Source organism: Elephas maximus, chromosome 25, assembly GCF_024166365.1.
Source record: "Elephas maximus indicus isolate mEleMax1 chromosome 25, mEleMax1 primary haplotype, whole genome shotgun sequence".
Classification (NCBI taxonomy): Eukaryota; Metazoa; Chordata; class Mammalia; order Proboscidea; family Elephantidae; genus Elephas; species Elephas maximus.
In genome coordinates, this window is record NC_064843.1 from 34,775,409 (window position 1) to 34,794,893 (window position 19,485).

Here is a 19,485-nt window from a genome sequence, read left to right on the forward strand (position 1 = left end):
GTCTACCATTTTCTCATCCGATGTGATTTTTTTATGTGTTGTAAATGCTATCAGTATGATGTAATGAGATGGATTAAGTGACAGTTATATTGATGAGATCTACAAGATTAAATAGTGTCTTAAGCCAATCTCTTTTGAGATATAAAAGAGAGAAGCGAGCAGAGAGACATGGGGACCTCATACCACCAAGAAAGCAGTGCCGGGAGCAGTGGGCATGCTTTGGACCTGAGGTTCCTGTGCTGAGATGCTCCCAGATCAAGTGAAGACTGATGCATCACAAGGACCTTCCTCCAGAGCCAACAGAGAAAGCCTTCCCCTGGAGCTGGTGCCCTGAATTTGGACTTCTAACCAACTGGACTGTGAGAGCATAAACTTCTCTTTGTTAAATCCATCCACTTGTGGTATTTCTGTTATACCAGCACTAGATAACCAAGACAATATGTTTTCATCTCTCATGGGTATATATTCCACTCTAGCTATGAGTGGAATTGATGAGTCCATATGGTAACTCTATGCTTAACATTTTTTGTTTCTTTATTGTGCTTTAGGTGAAGGTTTACAGACAAAGGTGGTACAGTGGTTAAGTGCATGGCTGCTAACTGAAAGATTGGAGGTTTGAACCCCCAGCCATTCCACAGGAAAAGATGTGGCAGTCTGCTTCTGTAAAGATTTACAGCCTCGGAAACCTTATGAGGCAGTTCTGTTCTGTCTTATAGGGTTGCTATGAGTTGGAATCGATTCCATGGCAATGGATTTGGTTTTGGTTTAGTAGTTATGAAGTAGTATCTCATTGTGATTTTGATTTATAGTTTCCTGAGGCTAGCGAGAGGAGCCCTGGATAAGCAGTGGTAAAGAGCTTGGCTACAGGTTGGAATCAACTCCACAGTAGTGCGTTCTATTTTTTGGTTTGAAGTCTAGTGATGTTAAGCATCATTTCATATGCTTATTGGCCAGTTCTTCTATGTAGAAATGTCTCTTGAGATCTTTTGCCCTAAACGAATGATTTCTTTTATAAGGATCAGCACAAAGGTGGTTCCTATGAGGTGGAGGTTAAAGGTGTCCCAAATGTCCTACTTTTCCAAGCCACTGTACCACTCCATCATCTCTAACATCTACTGCTCCCACTCCCCTCAGTACTCTCCCTCCTGTCTTTGGGTTCCCTAATTCGCTGCAAAGTCTCACAGAACTCACAAATCATATAAAGGAAATGGCTCACACATTTGTGGAGGCTGGCAAGTTCCAAATTCATGGGTCAGGCGTAGGGTTCTTTCAGGCCCTCAGTTTCTGCCCAAAGGCATTCAGCTTCCTCGCTCCATGAGCTGGGAAGCCCACTGCGCTGTCTTCTGTGGGTCTCTCCTGCCTTGGTGATTGTGGGCACTTCTCTTTCCTCTCAGGTGGTTCATTTCAAGCCCAATGGGATGGCAAAACTGATCAATCCCCTTGGTGGGCTGCTATTACTCTATTACATAGTCCCGCCCAATCACCTGAGTGGGAGTTACAAGACCATGGTTAGAAAGGCCACACAAAAAAGCAATCCGTTACACTACATGCCCATTTTTAAAGTGGGTTGTCTTTTTGAGTTGTACAAGTTCTTTATAAATTCTTGATGAAAAGTCCCTAGTTAGATACATGATTTGCAGATATTTTCTCCCATTCTGTGGACTCTTTTCATTTTCTTAATGGTGTCTTTTGATGCACAAAAGTTTTTAATTTTGATGGAGTCCAATGCATTGATGTCTTCTTTTGTTGCTTATGCTTTTGGTGTTATAGCTAAGAAAATATTGCCTAACCCAATATCATGAAGACTTACTCCAATGTTTCTTATTTTTAAGTTGTTATTTTTAGCTCTATCATCCATACAAACTAATGTTTGAGAACCACTGGTTTGGGTCACAGCTTCTACCCCCACTGGCTAATTACTATTTTTTTTTTTTCCAATGACAATCCTTATCCTAAGAAGAACTTTCAAGTCATCTGTCAGGATGATTTTAATAATAATATGACAGCTAACTGACATACATTATTGAGCACTTGGTATGTGCCAAGCATTTCGCATTGCATTATCTTGTTCAATCTTCACTATCATACTAGTGTTGCAATCACCTCCACTTATCAGGCAAGGAATCTGAGGCTCAGAGAGGTAAATAACTTGTTAAAGGTGAAAGCAAAGAACTGGCAGAGATCAGATTTGAACAGCTTTGTCTGGCTCCAGAGGCAGTGTTCTTAGCCTCTCCTCCCTACACTAGCTCTACAATGATGTAATATACATATTTCCTCCTTTTACATAAAAAGAGATACCAACACCTACATCTTTAGGAAAGGTTGAACAGACTAAATGAACTCATATGTATTAAAAGTACAGCACAAATCAAAACCGCAATGAGATATCATCTCACCCCGATTAGAATGGTAATGATCAAAATAACAAAAAACAATAGATGTTGATGAGGTTGTGGAGAAACTGGAACCCTCCTCCATTGCTGGTGGAAATATAAAATGGTACAGCCATTGTGGAAAACGGTTTGATGGTTCCTCAAAAAGCTGAACATGGAACTACCACATGGCCCAACAATTCCAATCCTAGATATATACCCAGTAGTGAAGGCAGTAACACAAACAGAAACCTGTGCTCATTCCAATGTCCACTGCAGCACGCTTTTCACAATAACCAAAATATGGAAACAACTGAAATGTCCATCAACAGATGAATGGATAAACAAAATCTGGTATATATGTACTTACAATGGATTATTATTCAGCCATAAAGAGAAATAAAGTCCGGATGCACGCCACAACATGGATGAACCTTGAAAACATTTTGCTGAGTGAAAATAAGTTGCAAAAGGACAAATACTATATGATCTCACTTATATGAAATAAGCAAATATATAGAAACCAAAAATTAATAGTGGTTAACAGGTGTGGGAAGGAAGGGAAAAGGAGTTTTTGCTAAGGGGGCAGTGAGTTTATGCTAATGGTGGTAAAATAATTTGGAAAAGGATAGCGAGAATGGTTGCACAACTTGAAGAATATAATCAACGTCACTGAATTGAACATGTAAAAACTGTTGGTGTATTTTTTTCTTTTTTTTATTTATTGAACTTTAGATGAAGGTTTACAGAACTAGTTTCTCATCAGTTAGTACACATGTTGTTGTATGACATTGGTTAACAACCCCACGACATGTCAACACTCTCTTCTCAACCCTTGGTTTCCTATTACTAGCTTTCCTGTTCCCTCCTGCCTTCCAGTCCCTGCCCCAGGGTTGGTGAACCCCTTTAGTCTTGTTTTGTTTCATGGGCCTGTTGAATCTTTGGCTGAAGGATGAACCTCAAGAGTGGCCTCATTACTGAGCTGAAAGGGTGTCCAGGGGACACACTCTCAGGGTTTCTCCAGTATCTGTCAGGCCAGCAAGTCTGGTCTTCCTTTTTGAGTTAGAATTTTGTTCTACATTTTTCTCCAGGAACCTCTACTGTGATCCCTGTCAGAGCAGTCAGTGCTGGTAGCCAGGCACTATCTTGTTGTACTGGACTCAGTCTGGTGGAGGCCATGGTAGATGGTCCATTAGTCCTTTGCACTAATCTTTCCCTCTTGTCTTCAGTTTTCTTCATTCTTCCTTGCTCCCGAAGGGATGAGACCAGTGGAGTATCCTAGGTGGCCGCTCATAGGCTTTTAAGACCACAGATGCTACTCAGGATTGGTGTATGTTTTGCTATGTATATTTTCATCACAATTAAAAAAAAAAGTATGGCACAGTGCTTTGCACTCAGTGGACGAGAATACCTCTCTCTATTCCTTCTTAATTTTCTCCTTACCCTCTCCTAGGTGATCTACTCCTCCCAATGGTTCAGAAAGCTATCAGCCTGGGGCTGATTTTTGCACTCCCCTAGCATCCTGCTCCCTTTTTTCCTTCTCCCATCAGGGTATGTGATATTATTTTTACTTGTGTTATTCTTTTTGACTGTCTTCTACTATTACTCTTCTCCTCTACTACTCTCCAAGTTCTACAAAGGCAGAAGGGGGGCCATGGTGGTGGTGCAATATTATCACTGCAATATTCCCTAATACCCAGTATAGCCTGCACATACAGTGATCTTTTAAAAATGTACATTTGGAGAGTTATTGCTTAAAGGGTGCTGAATTTCTGTTAAGGGTGATGAAAAAAATCATCAACAGATAGTAGTGACGGTTGCTCAACACGGTGAACATACTGTCACTGAACTGTACGTGTAAAAATGGTCGAAATGGCAAATGCTTTGTAAAATATATTTTACTACAACAAAATAATTTAAAAAAATGTACATCTGATTACATCACTTTCTGGTTTAAAATTCTTCAATGGCTCAATGGGTTGCACTTTGATAAAAACCAAATTCCCAATCAAAGCCAACAGGTACCTGCCTCACCACCCACACATTCTACCACTCTGTTCCCTGGCCACTCCCACTGGGGCCATACTTTTTCATTTCTGATCCTCAAGCACACCTTGCTGTTTCCTGCCTCAGGACCTATTTCCTCCTCCTGGAAACTCTGATTAGTTTTTAATCCTTCAGGTCTCAGCTCAAATGCCACCTCTTTCCAGAGCCTTCCCTGATCACTTCCAGGAACTGTTACCATTGCTCTTTGCCAACACTTATTTTTAATTACGCACCAGTTTTATTTTCTTTAGAGAGCTCAAATTTCCTTGTACCTTTATTTAATACTAATATAGAACATGTGAGCACTTACCACAAGCAGTTGCCATACATTAACTAGTGAGGTGGCATGCTGTTTAATGCTTATCAACTGGTTCTCAAAACCAAAATGCCCTGATTTGTAGTTTGTTGATTTATATAAACACTGGCACCGGGGCGAATTACAAGCTACCAACCGGAGGTAACCGAACTCCCATTTGAGAAGAGGACAGCGGCATACCATTATATAGTATTTCTGCCATAGATTTAGCGGTTATAACCTCAAGAGTACAGATAAAACTATAAAACAGGTAAAATAATGAGGAAGTAACGAGTTTTTAGTATTTTTGCCTTTGTTTTTAATTGAATTAACTGTAAACTTACATTCTTTAATTTTTAACAATGTGTTTAACCGCTTAGCAAAATCTCTAAACATTTCTCAATCGTCTAAGGCGAGCCTGTACCAGCCAACTCCAGTGCATTTTCCAGACCTGACGTACAGAAAGTTAAGCAACTTGTTCAAGGTCAGAAAGCTAGTAAGTCTGTCTACTACTCCAAAATGTATCCTCAGAACCCAATATAGTGCCTAGCATAAAGCTGGCGTTCAATAAACACCTGTAGAATAACTAAATGAATCAATATTTAATACTCTTTAAAAAATATACACTTAAGAATGAACTAGCTTTTAAACTCGCTCATAAGCCCAGGAAGAAAACTGCTTTCAACACAGCTCCACCTGCCGCGGTTTTGCGCTTCACCTGTTCTTGGGGAAGGCGTCGCCCTACGGTTTGAAACAAGCTTGAGCCGCCTCGCTTTCCGTCGTCCTGGCCAGCCTCGCCGCAAGGCCTCCTGGGGGTGTTAGTACCCAAGTTGGGTTGTACCGGCGGCAGCTGCGGCGCGCGCGGGATCGCAGAACTACAGGCAGTGGCGCGCAGGCCACGGGGCTCTTCCGCCTGGCCTTTCCCTCCCCGCCTGCGCGCCCGCCCCAGCTATCATGGCGGCTCCCTTGGCCCTGGTGCTGGTGGTGGCTGTGACCGTGCGGGCGGCCTTGTTCCGCTGCAGCTTGGCCGAGTTCATTTCCGAGCGGGTGGAGGTGGTGTCTCCACTGAGCTCTTGGAAAAGAGGTGAGGCCACTGGCTCGGGTAGGGTGCCAGGTCCCGCCTGCGCTGTCCCGGCTTCCGTGAATGGGAGGCAGGGGCAATGGCCTTGAGCGCGCTGTTCTGAAGGAACTGACCCGCTTCTGGAGTGCTTGGGGAGGGCGTGGGGCTCGGTGCTGAGGGCGGGGCCGTTGAGAGGAGAGGGCGTGGGGCGGGGTTGTGAGGCGAACGTTCTGGGGCCTGACCACCTGAGGGGGCGTGTCCCGTTGAGGGGCCAAAGCCTAGGGACGTGGTCCATGGAAGGTTTCGGATTAGAGGCGGTGGTCCTGGGTGGAGTGGGATTTGGAGAGGTGATTGGGATTTAGTGCAGGATGGCAGGCAGTCCTACCCTGGAATAGGGGATGTGCGTGGGGGGGGGGGGCGGGGGTGAGGGGGCCAGGCTTGCCTAAGCAAGGAGAATGTGTATGAGTGTGTGTTTACCGCTTCTCACTCTGGGTCTTGCAGTGAAATTTTTCCTACTATTCCTTCTTATTTAAATTCTTCATCAAACATTGTTTTATAGTAGCACTTACAATGAGATGCATTTTAGGCTGGAGGAGCCACAGGCTGGTGGAGGAGAAAAGACAAGCAGGTAGTTATAATCATGGAAGAGAAGTGTACTTCCTGTGTCCACCCAGTTCCTTCCTTAGCGTTTCTGACCCTGAATAAACCATTTCTTTCTTTCCCAGCTTCCTAAAGATGCTGGATTTGAGATGCCTTTTGAAGGATGTAGATTAGACAGAGGTGCAGTTCCAGGCAACAGAAGATAAACAGGATCAAAAAATGTTCAAGGACGTGAAATATCTGTTTACCTTGGGGCCAGAATTTGAAAGTTTATTTAAAAACAAAACAAGTTTTTTATTTAACTGAAGTGTAGTGTACATACAGTGCACATATAGTAAGTGTAGAGCTCAATGAATTTTTATAAGCCGAATACACCCAGATCAAGAAACAAAACATTACCAGCACTCCAGAAGTCCCCTTATGCCCTTAAAAAAAAAAGAAAAAATTAAATGCTAGAGCTTTGACGTTATCCCATAGATGTTTTAGGATACGAAATGGCATAATAAATGGGTGTTTTATGGATAATCAGAGCTAAAATTTTTAAAATAGTATGTATCAGGGACTATCAGAAACCCTGGGGGCGTAGTGGTTAAGTGCTACGGCCGCTAACCAAAATGTCAGCCGTTTGAATCCACCACGCGCTCCCGGAAACTCTGTGGGGCAATTCTCCTCTGTCCTACAGTGTCAGTATGAGTCGGAATCGCCTCTACGGCAATGGTTTTATGGGTAAGCCTTTTACATGCCTTTTCTCATTTAATCTGCACAGTAATTCTGTGAGATAGATGCTGTTATTTTTTCCATTTTACAGTCGAGGAAACAGATATAGTGAAGTTAAGCAACTTGCCCAGGTTTCCCAGTAATTCATGTGTGAGATACTAAGAGGTTGGACTTGATATCTTTGTATATAATTATTTATTGAAATAAAGCCACTTGGTTTCTGCTTTCTTCTGGGTACCGGGGGACCCAAGGCAGCATTAGGCCCTCCTCCCACTGGTCTCGTAGTGCGTTGTACATGCCTCTGTTAAGAGTACGGTTGTTGTTGGGTGATACGGAGTTGGTTTCAACTCATAGTGACCCCATGTGACAGAGTAGAACTGCCCCATAGGGTTTTCTTGGCTGTAATATTTATGGAAGCAGATTGCCCGGTCTCTCTCCCATAGAGCTACAGGGTGAGTTCAAACCGCCAAGTTTTTGTTTGCGCCACTTGGGGACTCCTAGATACTGTTACTAGCCTCATTTTATAGATGAGAAAATTGGGGTACAGAGAGATTAAGTCACTTGCCCCAGGTCACGTAGCTAATAATGTCTTATGTGAAGAGCTAGCAAGCTTTTCGCATGACTCTTGCACTGGAGTTTATACTATCTTGTGTAGAAGTCTGTCAGTAATAATAGTGGAACCCTTCTGCTGTATTTTGGTCTTTCTTCAGCCTCTGACCCCAAAGATTAGGAGTTAGTATGTATTTAGCTTCTTGAGTTCAGGATAGAGCTCAGGGTATTGATGCTTATTTAGAAATACACCTCCAGTGAGAGTCAGGGTCAGCAGTGGTATCGCTTTTGATACCACTACTTCAAAAAAATTTTTTTATTGTAAAGTAAATACAGAGGCAGGAAACCACACATAACAAATATATTGCTCAGTGAATTATAATAAGGTGAACATTTTTATATCTGTCATCCAAGTCAAGAATCAGAACTTTGCTACCCATTCCAGAAGCCTCTTCCACATGTCTCATCCCAGCCACAGCCCTCTTCCTCCCCTCTGGTAACCATTCTCCTGACTATTAAGTAATGATGTCTTTGCATTTAAAAAGACGTTTTATCACCCAAATGAGCAACCCTAAACACTATAGTTTAGTCTTCCCCTTATAAAAATGTTTTTATATGTCTTTTATAGCTCTTAATCTCTGAGGGTTTCTGGCAATCCCTTTCTTTGCTTTAATATTTTTCTGTTGTAGAACTAAGACTATTTGACCTGTAGAGTTCTTTTCCTGACTGTTTGTTCTTGGTATAGTTCAATAAGTTCCTCTGTCTTCTGTATTGCCTGCACATTGGTAGCTTTTTGTTTGTTTTTAACTTTATTTGAAATTTTAGACTTACAGAAGAGTTGTGAAGACAGTGCAGAGAGATTCCATATACCCTTCATTCAGCCTCCCTTATTGTTAACATCTTATATAACTACAGGCGTGTTGTTAGGTGCCATTAAGTAGATTCTGACTCATAGTGACGCTGTTTACAACTGAATGAAACACTGCCAGGTCCTGCAGTCATCCTGACAGTTATTGTTATATTAAGCCCATTGTTGCAGCCCCAGTGTCAATCCATCTTGTTAAGGGTCTTCCTCTTTTTCACTGACAGTCTACCAAGCATGATGTCCAAAGCTTGTGAGACAAGTCTCACCATCCTTGCTTGTAAAGAGCATTCTAGCTGTCCTTTCAAGACAGATTTATTCATTCTTCTGGCAGCCCATGGCATATTCAGTATTCTTCACCAACACCACAATTGGTCTTCCTTGTTCGTTGTCCAGCTTTCACATGCATATTATGCTATTGAAAATATAATGGCTTGGGTCAGGTGTACCTCACTCCTCAAAGTGATATCTTTGCTTTTTAAACTTTAAAAGAGCTCTTTTTCAGCAGATTTACCTAATGCAATCTGTTACTTGAATTCTTGACTGTTGCTTCCATGGGCGTTGGTTGTGGATCCAAGTAAAATGAAATCCTTGACAACTCCAGTCTTTTCTCTGTTTATCCTGATGATGCTTGTTGGTCCAGTTGTGAGGATTTTTGTTTTCTTTATGTTGAGGTGCAATCCGTACTGAAGGGTGTAGTTTTGATTTTCATCAGTAAGTGCTTCAAGTGTTCTTCATTTTTAGCAAGCAAGGTTGTGTCATCTGCATATCCTAGGTTGTTAACGAGTCTTCCTCCAATCCTGATGCTGTGATTTTCATATAGTCCAGTTTCTTGGATTATTTGTTCAGCATACAGATTAAGTATGGCGAAGGATCCTATGGGAAAAACATTGAACACAAGAAGCATCAAAAGAAGTTGGAAGGAATACACAGAGTCACTGTATCAAAAAGAATTGGTTGATGTTCAGCCACTTTAAGAGGTAGCATATGAAAAGAACCTATGGTACTGATGGAAGAAGTGAAGCTGCACTGAAGGAAATGATGAAAAACAAGGCTCCAGGAATTGACGGAATATCAGCTGAGATGTTTCAACAAATGGATGCAGTGCTGGAGGTACTCATTCATCTATGCCAAGAAACTTGGAAGACAGCTTCCTGGCCAACTGTCATGGATTGAATTGTGTCCCCCCAAAATATCTGTCAACTTGGCTTGGTCATGATTCCTGTATTGTATGATTGTCTACCATTTTGTCATCTGATGTGATTTCCCCATGTGCTGTAAATCCTATCACTGTGATGCAATGAGATGGATTAATGGCAGTTATATTGATGAGATCTACAAGATTAGATAGTGTCTTAAGCCAATCTCTTTTGAGATCTAAAAGAGAGAAGTGAGCAGAGAGACATAGGGACTTTATACTACCATGAAAGCAGTGCTGGGAGCAGAGTGGGTCCTTTGGACCTGAGGTTCCTGTGCTGAGATGCTCCCAGACCAAGGGAAGACTGATGCATCACAAAGACTTTCCTCCAGAGCTGGCAGAGACAGAAAGCCTTCCCCTGGAGCTGATTCCCTGAGTTTGGACTTGTAGCCTACTAGTCTGTGAGAGAATAAATTTCTCTTTATTAAAGCCATCCACTTGTGGTGTTTCTGTTATAGAAGCACTAGATGACTAAGACTCCAATCGACTGGAAGAGATTCATATTTGTGTCCAGTCCAAAGGTGATTAAACAGAATGAGGAAATTATTGATCACTATTTTTTTTTATTATTGATATCACACATAAGTAAAATTTTGCCGAAGATCATCCAAAAGCAGCTGCAGCAGTACATCAATAGCGAACTGCCAGAAGTTCAAGCTAGATTAACAAGAGGTTGTGGAATGAGGAATATCATTTCTAATGTCAGATGGATCTTGGTTGAAAGCAGAGAATACCAGAAAGATGTTTACCGATATTTTATTGACTATGCAAAGGTATTCGATTCTGTGGATCATAACAAATTATGGATAATATTGCGAAGAATGGGAATTCCAGAACACTTAACTGTGCCACGAGGAAGCTGTACATAGACCAAGAGGCAGTTCCAACAGAACAAGGGGATACTGCATGGTTTAAAGTCAGAAAAGCTGTACGTAAGGGTTGTATCCTTTCACCATACTTACTCAGTCCTTATGCTGTGCAAATAACTACAGGCATACCTCCTTTTATTGCTCTTCACAGATATTGTGTTTTTTTTTTTTTAAGATATTGCATGTTTTACAAATTGAAGGTTTATGGGAATCCTGCGTTGAGCAAGTCAATCGGTGCCATTTTTCCAATAGCATGTGGTTACTTCATGTCTCTGTCATATTTTGGTAATTCTCACAATATTTCAAACATTATTATTACACCTGTTATGGTGATCTGTGATCAGTGATCTTTGATGTTACTATTGTAATTGTTTTGGGGCGCCACGAACCATGACCATATGAGATGGTGAACTTAATTGATAAATGTGTGTGTTCTGACTGTTCCACCAACTGGCTGTTTGCCTGTCTCTCTCCCTCTCCTCAGTCTTTCCTATTCGCTGAGACACAACAATATTGAAATTACGCCAGTTAATAACCCCACAGTGGCCTCTAAGTGTTCAGGTGAAAGGAAGAGTGGCGTGTCTTACTTTAAAATCAGAAGCTAGAAATGATTGAGCTTAGTGAGGAAGGCATGCCAAAAGCCAAGATAGGCCAAAAGCTAGGCCTCTTGTGTCATACAGTTAGCCAAGTTGTGAACGCAAACGAAAAGTTCCTGCACGAAATGAAAAGTTCTACTCCAGTGAACACACCAATGGTAAGAAAGGGAAACAGACTTAATGCTGATAGGGAGAAAGTTTTACTGGGCTGGATGGAAGATCAAACCAGCCACAACATTCCCTGAAGCCAAAGCCTAATCCAGAGCAAGGCCCTAACTCTCTTCAGTTCTGTGAAGGATGAGAGAGATGAGGAAGCAGCAGAAGCAAAATCTGAAGCAGGCAGAGGTTGGTTCATGAGCTTTAAGGGAAGGAGCCGTCTCTAAAACCTAAAAGCAGAAGGTGAAGCAGCAAGTGGTCATGTAGAAGTTGCGACAAGTTATCTAGAAGATCTGACTGAAATGATTGATGGAGGTGGCTGCACTAAACCACAGATGTTCACTGCAGACAGAACACCCGTAGGTAGGAGAAAGATGCCCTCTAGGACTCCCCAGCTAGGGAGAAGTCAGTGCCTTCCTTCAGAGCTTCAGGAACAAGCTGACTAGTTAGGGGCTAATGCAGCTGATGACTTCAGGTTGAAACCAGTGTTCATTTACCATTTGGAAAATCCCAGGGCCCTTAAAAATTATGCTGAATCTACTCTGCCTGTGCTCTGTAAACCGGAACAACAAAGCCTGGATGACAGCACATCTGTTTATGACATGGTTTACTGAATATTTTAAGCCCACCGTTGAGACCTACTGCTCAGAAAAAAGATTCCTTTCAAAACATTACTGCACTTTTACAATGCACCTGGTCACCCAGGAACTTAGATGGAGTTAATAGAAGGAAATTAATGTTGTTTTCATGCCTGCTAATGCCACATCCATTCTGCAGCCCATGAATCAAGGAGTAATTTTGACTTTCAGGTCTTATTATTTAAGAAATACACTTTGTAAGGCTATAAAAAAAATAGCCACCGTAAATAGTGTTCCTCCAATGAATCTGGGCAAAGTAAATTGAAAACCTTCTGAAAAGGATTCACCATTCTAGATGCCGTTAAGAACATTGGTGATTCATGGGAGGAGGTCAAAATAGCAACATTGACAGGAGCTTGGAAGAAGTTGATTCCAGTCCTTGTGGATGACTTTTAGTGGTTCAAGACTTCAGTGGAGGAAGTGACTGCAGATGTGGTGGCAACAGCAAGAGAACTAGAATTAGAAGTGAAGCCTGAAGATATGACTAAATTGCTGCCATCTCATGATAAAACTTTAATGGATGAGGAGTTGCTTCTTATGGTTGAGCAAGGAAAGTGGTTCCTTGAGATAGAATCTACTCCTGGTGAAGATGTTGTGAACATTGTTGAAATGACAACAAACGATTTAGAATATTACATAAGCTTAGTTGATAAATCAGTGGCAGGGTTTGAGAGCATTGACTCCAATTTAAAAGAAGTTCTATGGGTAAAATGCTATCAAATGGCATCATGTGCTACAGAGAAATCTTTTGTGAAAGGAAGAGTCGATCGATGTGGCAAACTTCATTGTCTTATTTTAAGAAATTGCCACAGCCACCCCGACCTTCAGCAGCAACCACCCTGATCAGTCAGCAGCTATTGACATCGAGGAAGACCTTCCACTAGGAAAAACATTGCAACTCACTGAAGGCTCAGATGATGGCTAGCAGTTTTTACCAATAAAGTATTTTTTAGTTATGTGTATTTTTAATTTTTTTTAGGAATAGTGCTATTGCACACTGAATAGTCTACAGTATACTGTAAACATAATTTTTATATGCATCGGGAAACCAAAAAATTGACAGGACTCGCTTTATTGCTGTATTTGCTTTATTGCAGTGGTCTGGAATTGAGCCTACAGCACCTCCACAGTATGCCTATATAGTAAAATGATCAAAACTGAAAGAATACCATTGATGCGGTACTATTAATTAAACTGTAGTTGTTATTCAGATTTTGCCAGTTTTTCCACAATTGTCCTTTTTCTGCTCTAGGACTCTATTCAGGATCCCATATTGCATTAAGCTGTCATGTCTCCTTAGTCTTCTCTGATTTGTGACAATTCCACAGCCTTTCCTTGTCTTTTATGACTTTGGCAGTTTTGAAGAGTGCTGGTCAGATATTTTTGTAGACTGTTCCTGAATTTGGTTTTGTCTGATGTTTTCTCTTGGTTAGATGAAGGTAACGGATGTGGGCAAGAAATACCACTGAGATGATGTGCCCATCTGAGTGCGTTATGTTAGGGGGCACATGATATTGAAATGTTTTATTTCTGGTGATGTTAACCTTAATCCCTTGGTTAAGATGGTGTCTGCCAGGTTTCTCCACTGTAAAGTTACTGTTTTCCCTTTGTAATTAATAAACATTTTGGAAGATATACTTTGGGACCCTGCAAATATCCTGTTTCGCCTTAAACTTTTGCTGACTAATTTTTGCCTTTATAAATTGATCTTGCCTGTAGTAATTATTACTGTGGTCTTCTAATGGTGATTTTTCTATTTTCCTAATTCCTTCTTTTTTTTTTAATTAAAAAAAATACTGTTATTTTGGAGAAAATTTACATGCAGGTTAGGTTCTCATTTAACAATTGCTGTACGTATTATTCAGTGACATTGGTTAGAGTCTTCATAGTGTGTCAGCATTCTTATTTCCATTCTGCTTGTTCTGTTTCCATTAATCTAGCTTCCTTGTCCTCCCCTTACCTTCTCATCTTTGGTCTGGAGTAAATGTTGACTCTTAGGCCTTATTTAGATGATTGTTTAGAGGAGCACAGTACTCACAGGTGATAGATATTGTTTATTTTATGAGATCCTCTGTCTTTTGGCTGATGGTGACCTGTAGGAGTGGTTTGAGTTCCAAGTTTAAAGGGTACCCAAGGCAATAGTCTTGGAAAGTCCTTTAGTTTCTACTGATTCAGTAAGTCTGGCTTTTTTTTAGGAATTTGAGTTAACTTTTTTTTTAAGCATTTTTTTTTTATTGTGCTTTAAGTGAAAGTTTACAGCTGAAGTTAGTTTCTCATACAAATTTTATACACACGTTGTGTGACCCCCAGCTGCTATCCCTGTAATATGTCAGCACACTCCTTTCCACCCCAGATTTCCCGTGTCCGTTCAACCAGCTCCTGTCCCTTTCTGCCTTCTCATCTTACCTCCGCACAGGAGCTGCCCATTTAGTCTCATGTATCTACTTGGACTAAGAAGCACATTCTTCACAAGTGTCACTTTATATCTTATAGTCCACTCTAATCTTTGTCTGAAGAGTTGGCTTTGGGAATGATTTTAGTTCTGGGTTAGCAGAGAGTCCGGGGGCCTTGCCTTCTGAGGTTTCTTCAGTCTCAGTCAGACCATTAAGTCTGGACTTTCTATGTGAATTGGAGTTCTGCACCCCACTTTTCTCCTGTTCCATCAGGGACTCTCTGTTGTGTTCCCTGTCACTGCGGTCATTGGTGCTATCCAGGCGCCATCTAGTTCTGGTCTCAGGCTAATGGAATCCCTAGTTTATATGGCCTTTTTTGTCTCTTGGGCTCATATTTTCCTGTGTCTTTGGTGTTCTCCATTCTCCCTTGCTCCAGGTGGATTGGGACCAATTGATGTATCTTAGATGGCCACTCAGTAGCTTTTAAGACCCCAGACGCTGCTCATCTAGGTGGGATGCAGAACATTTTCTTAATAAACTTTCTTATGCCAGTAGACCTAGATGTCCCCTGAAACCATGGTCCCAAGACACCGCCGCCCCCCCCCCCCACTACAGTGTCCCTCGAAGTATTTGGTTATATTCAGGAAACTTCTTAACTTTTCGTTCAGTCCAGTTGTGGTGACTTTCCCTGTATTGTGTGTTGTCCTTCCCTTCGCCTAAGATAATTTTAGTGAATACCCCTTTCCCTCCCTCCCCACCCTTGTAACCATCAAAGAATGTTTTCTTCTGTGCTTAAACCTTTTCTTGAGTTCTTATAACAGTGGTCTCGTAGAATATTTGTCCTTTTGCGACTGACTAATTTCACTCAACATGGTGCCTTCCAGATTCATCCATGTTAAGAGATGCTTCGCGGATTCATCGCTGTTATTTATCATTGTATAGTATTCCATTGTGTGAATATACCATAATTTGTTTATCCATTCATCCGTTGATGGGCATTATGGTTGTTTCCATCTTTTTTCTTTTGTGAACAGTGCTGCAGTGAACATGGGTGTGCATATATCTATTCGTGTGATTGCTCTTATTTCTGTAGGATATATTCCAAGGAGTGGGGTTGCTGGATTGTGTGATACTTGTATTTCTAGCTTTGTGAGAAAGCACCAAATTGATTTCCGTAGTGGTTGTACAATTTTACATTCCCACCAGCAGTGTATAAATGTTCCAGTCTCTCCACAACTTCTCCAGCATTTATTATTTTGTGTTTTTTGGATTAATGCCAGCCTTGTTGGGGTGAGATGGTATCTCATTGTAGTTTTGATTTGCATTTCTCTAATGGCTAATAATCGTGAGCATTTCCTCATGTAATCTGTTAGGCACCTGAATGCCTTCTTTGTTGAAGTGTCTGTTCATATCCTTTGCCCATTTTTTAAAAAATAATTTTTATTGTGCTTTAAGTGAAAGTTTACAAATCAGGTCAGTCTCTCACATATAAACTTATATACACCTCACTACATACTCCCACTTACTCTCCCCCTAATGAGTCAGCCCGCTCCCTCCTTCCAGTCTCTCCTTTCGGGACCATTTTGCCAGTTTCTAACCCCCTCTACCGTCCCATCTCCCCTCTAGACAGGAGATTCCTTTGCCCATTTTTTAATTGGGTTATTTGACTTTTTATTGTTGAGGCTTTGCAGTATCTTGTAGATTTTAGAGATTAGACACTGATCAGATGTGTCTTAGCCAAGAATTTTTTCCCAGTCTGTGGGTTGTCTTTTCACTCTTTCGGTGAAGTCTTTGGATGAGCATAAGTGTTTGATTTTTAGGAGCTCCATCTAGTTTCTCTTCTGGTGTTTGTGCATTGTTAGTAATGTTTTGTATACTGTTTATGCCGTGTATTAGGGCTCCTGGTGTTGTCCCTATTTTTTCTTCCATGATCGTTTTAGATTTTATGTTTAGGTCTTTGATCCATTTTGAGTTTGTTTTTATACACAATTTGAGGTATGGGTCTTGTTTCATTCTTTTGCAGATGGATATCCAGTTACGCCAGCATCATTAGTTAAAAATACTGTTTTTTCCCCATTTAATGGACTTTGGGACTTTGTCAAATATCAGCTGCTCATAGCTGGAGGAATTTACATCGGGATTCTCAATTCTCTGCCATTAGTCTATGTGTCTGTTGTTGTACTAGACCAGGCTGTTCTGACTACTGTAATGGTATAATAGATTCCAAAATCAGGTAGTGTGAAGCCTTTCACTTTGTTCTTCAGTAATGCTTTACTTATCTGGGGCCTCTTCCCTTTCCATATGAAGTTGGTGATTAGTTTCTCCGTCTCATTAAAAAAAATTTTTGGAATTTGGATCAGAATTGCATTATATCTGTAGATTGCTTTGGGTAGAATTGACATTTTCAAAATGTTGAAACTTCCTATTCATGAGCAAGATATGTTTTTCCACGTACGTAAGTTTCTTTTGGTTTCTCGCAGTAGTGTCTTGTAGTTTTCTTCGTGTAGGTCTTTTACTGATTTATTCCTAAGTGTTTGTCTTCTTGGTGGCTACTGTAAATTGTATTGATTTGGCGATTTCCTGTCCGAGGTTCTCTTCATTGGTGTAAAGAAATCCAACTGATTTTTGTATGTTTATCTTGTATGCTGATACTTTGTTGAAATCTTCTGTTAATTCCAGTAGTTTTCTTGTGGATTTTTTAGGATTTTCTGTGTACAGGATCATATCATCTACAAATATGAATATTTTTACTTCTTCCTTACCAATTTGGATGCCCTTTATTTCTTTCTAGCCTAATTGCTCTGGCTAGGACCTCCAGCACAGTGTTGAGTAAGAGTGGTGATGAAGGGCATCCTTGTCTGGCTCCCGTTCTCAAGGGGAGTGCTTTTAGACGTTCTCCATTTAGGATGATGTTGGCTGTTGGCTTTATATAAATGCCCTTTATTACACTGAGGAATTTCCTTTCTGTTCCTATTTGCTGAGAGTTTTTATCATGAATGGGTATTGGACTTTGTCAAATGCCTTTTCTGCATCAATTGATAAGATCGTGTGGTTTTTGTCTTTTGTTTTATTTATGTGATGGATTACATTGATTGTTTTTCTAATGTTGAACCATCCCTGTATGCCTGGTATGAATCCCACTTGGTTATGTTGAGTTGTTTTTTTGATATGTTGTTGAATTCTATTGGCTAGAATTTTGTTGAAGATTTTTGTATGTATGTTCACCAGGGATATTGGTCTGTAATTTTCTTTTTGTTGTTGTGTCTTTACCTGGTTTTGGTTTCAGGGTTATACTGGCTTCATAGAATGAGTTTGGGAGTATTCCATCCTTTTATGTGCTCTGAAATACCTTTAGTAGTAGTGGTGTTAACTCTTCTCTGAAAGTTTGGTAGAATTCTCCAATGAAGCCATCAGAGCCAGGGTTTTTTTTTTGTTGGAAGTTTTTTTTTTTTTTTAATAATTTTTATTGTGCTTTAAGTGAAAGTTTACAAATCAAGCCAATCTCTCACACAAAAACTTACATATACCTTGTTACATACTACCAAGTACTCTCCCTCAATGAGACAGCCCGCTCTCTCCCTCCACTCTCTCTTTTTGTGTCCATTTCGCCAGCTTCTATCCACCTCTACCCTCTCATCTCCCCTCCAGGTAGGAGATGCCAACATAGTCTCAAGTGTCCACCTGATCTAAGAAGCTCACTCCTCACCAGCATCCCTCTGCAGCCCATTTTCCAGTCCAATTCATGCCTGAAGAGTTGGCTTTGGGAATGGTTCCTGTCCTGGACCAACAGAAGGTCTGGGGGCATTGACCACGGGGGTCCTTCTAGTCTCAGTCAGGCCATTAAGTCTGGTCTTTTTATGAGAATTTGGGGTCTGCCTCCCACTGCTCTCCTGTTCCCCCATGGGTTCTGTTATGTTCCCTGTCAGGGCAGTCATCAGTTGTGGCTGGGCACCATCCAGTTCTTCTGGTCTCAGGATGATGCAGTCTCTGGTTCATGTGGCCCTTTCTGTCTCTTGGGTTCATAATTACCTTGTGAGCTTGGTGTTCTTCATTCTTCTTTGATCCAAGTGGGCTGAGACCAATTGATGCATCTTAGATGGCTACTTGCTAGTGTTTAAGACCCCAGACTCCACTCTTCAAAGTGGGATGCAAAATGTTTTCTTAATAGATTTTATTATGCCAATTGACTTAGATATCCCTGAAATCATGGTTCCCAAACCTGCTACACTGGCCTTTGAAGCATTCAGTTTATTCGGGAAACTTCTTTGCTTTTGGTTTAGTCCAGTTGTGCTGACCTCCCCTGTATTTTGTGTTGTCTTTCCCTTCACCTAAAGTAGTTCTTATCTACCAACTAATTAGTGAATACCCCTCTCCCACCGTCCCTCCCTCCTTCCTCTTGTAACTACAAAAGAATGTTTTCTTCTCAGTTTAAACTATTTTTCAAGTTCTTACAATAGTGGTCTTATACAATATTTGTCCTTTTGCAACTGACTAATTTCACTCAGCATAATGCCTTCCGGTCTCCTCCATGTTATGAAATGTTTCACAGATTCCTCACTGTTCTTTATCGATATGTAGTATTTCATTGTGTGAATATATCATAATTTATTTATCCATTCATCCATTGATGGGCACCTTGGTTGCTTCCATGTTTTTGCTATTGTAAACAGAGCTGCAATAAACATGGGTGTGCATATATCTGTTCACATAAAGGCTCTTATTTCTCTAGGATATATTCCAAGGAGTAGGATTGCTGGATTGTATGGTAGTTCTAGCTTTTTAAGGAAGCGCCAAATCGATTCCCAAAGTGGTTGTACCATTTGACATTCCCACCAGCAGTGTCTAAGTGTTCCAATCTCTCCACAGCCTCTCCAACATTTATTATTTTGTGTTTTTTGGATTAATGCCAGCCTTGTCGGAGTGAGATGAAATCTCATTGTAGTTTTGATCTGCATTTCTCTAATGGCTAATGACTGTGAACATTTCCTCCTGTATCTGTTAGCTACCTGAATGTCTTCTTTAGTGAAGTGTCTTCATATCTTTTGCCCATTTTTTAATAGGGTTATTTGTTTTTTTGTAGTTGAGTTTTTGCAGTGTCACGTAGATTTTAGAGATCAGATGCTGATCGGAAATG

At 40.8% G+C, this 19,485-nt stretch overlaps 1 protein-coding gene across 2 annotated transcripts in view; it reads left to right on the forward strand.

Annotated features, from left to right (window-relative positions):
• The first annotated feature begins 5,566 nt into the window (after positions 1–5,566).
• PIGU (phosphatidylinositol glycan anchor biosynthesis class U) overlaps positions 5,567–19,485 on the forward strand; it is a 116,685-nt gene continuing 102,766 nt past the window's right edge. For both annotated transcript variants that reach the window (XM_049868990.1, XM_049868991.1), the window contains exon 1: positions 5,567–5,797. In XM_049868990.1, coding sequence (XP_049724947.1) covers positions 5,668–5,797 — 130 coding nt within the window. In that variant the 5' untranslated portion in view covers positions 5,567–5,667. The remainder of the gene's footprint in view (positions 5,798–19,485) is intronic.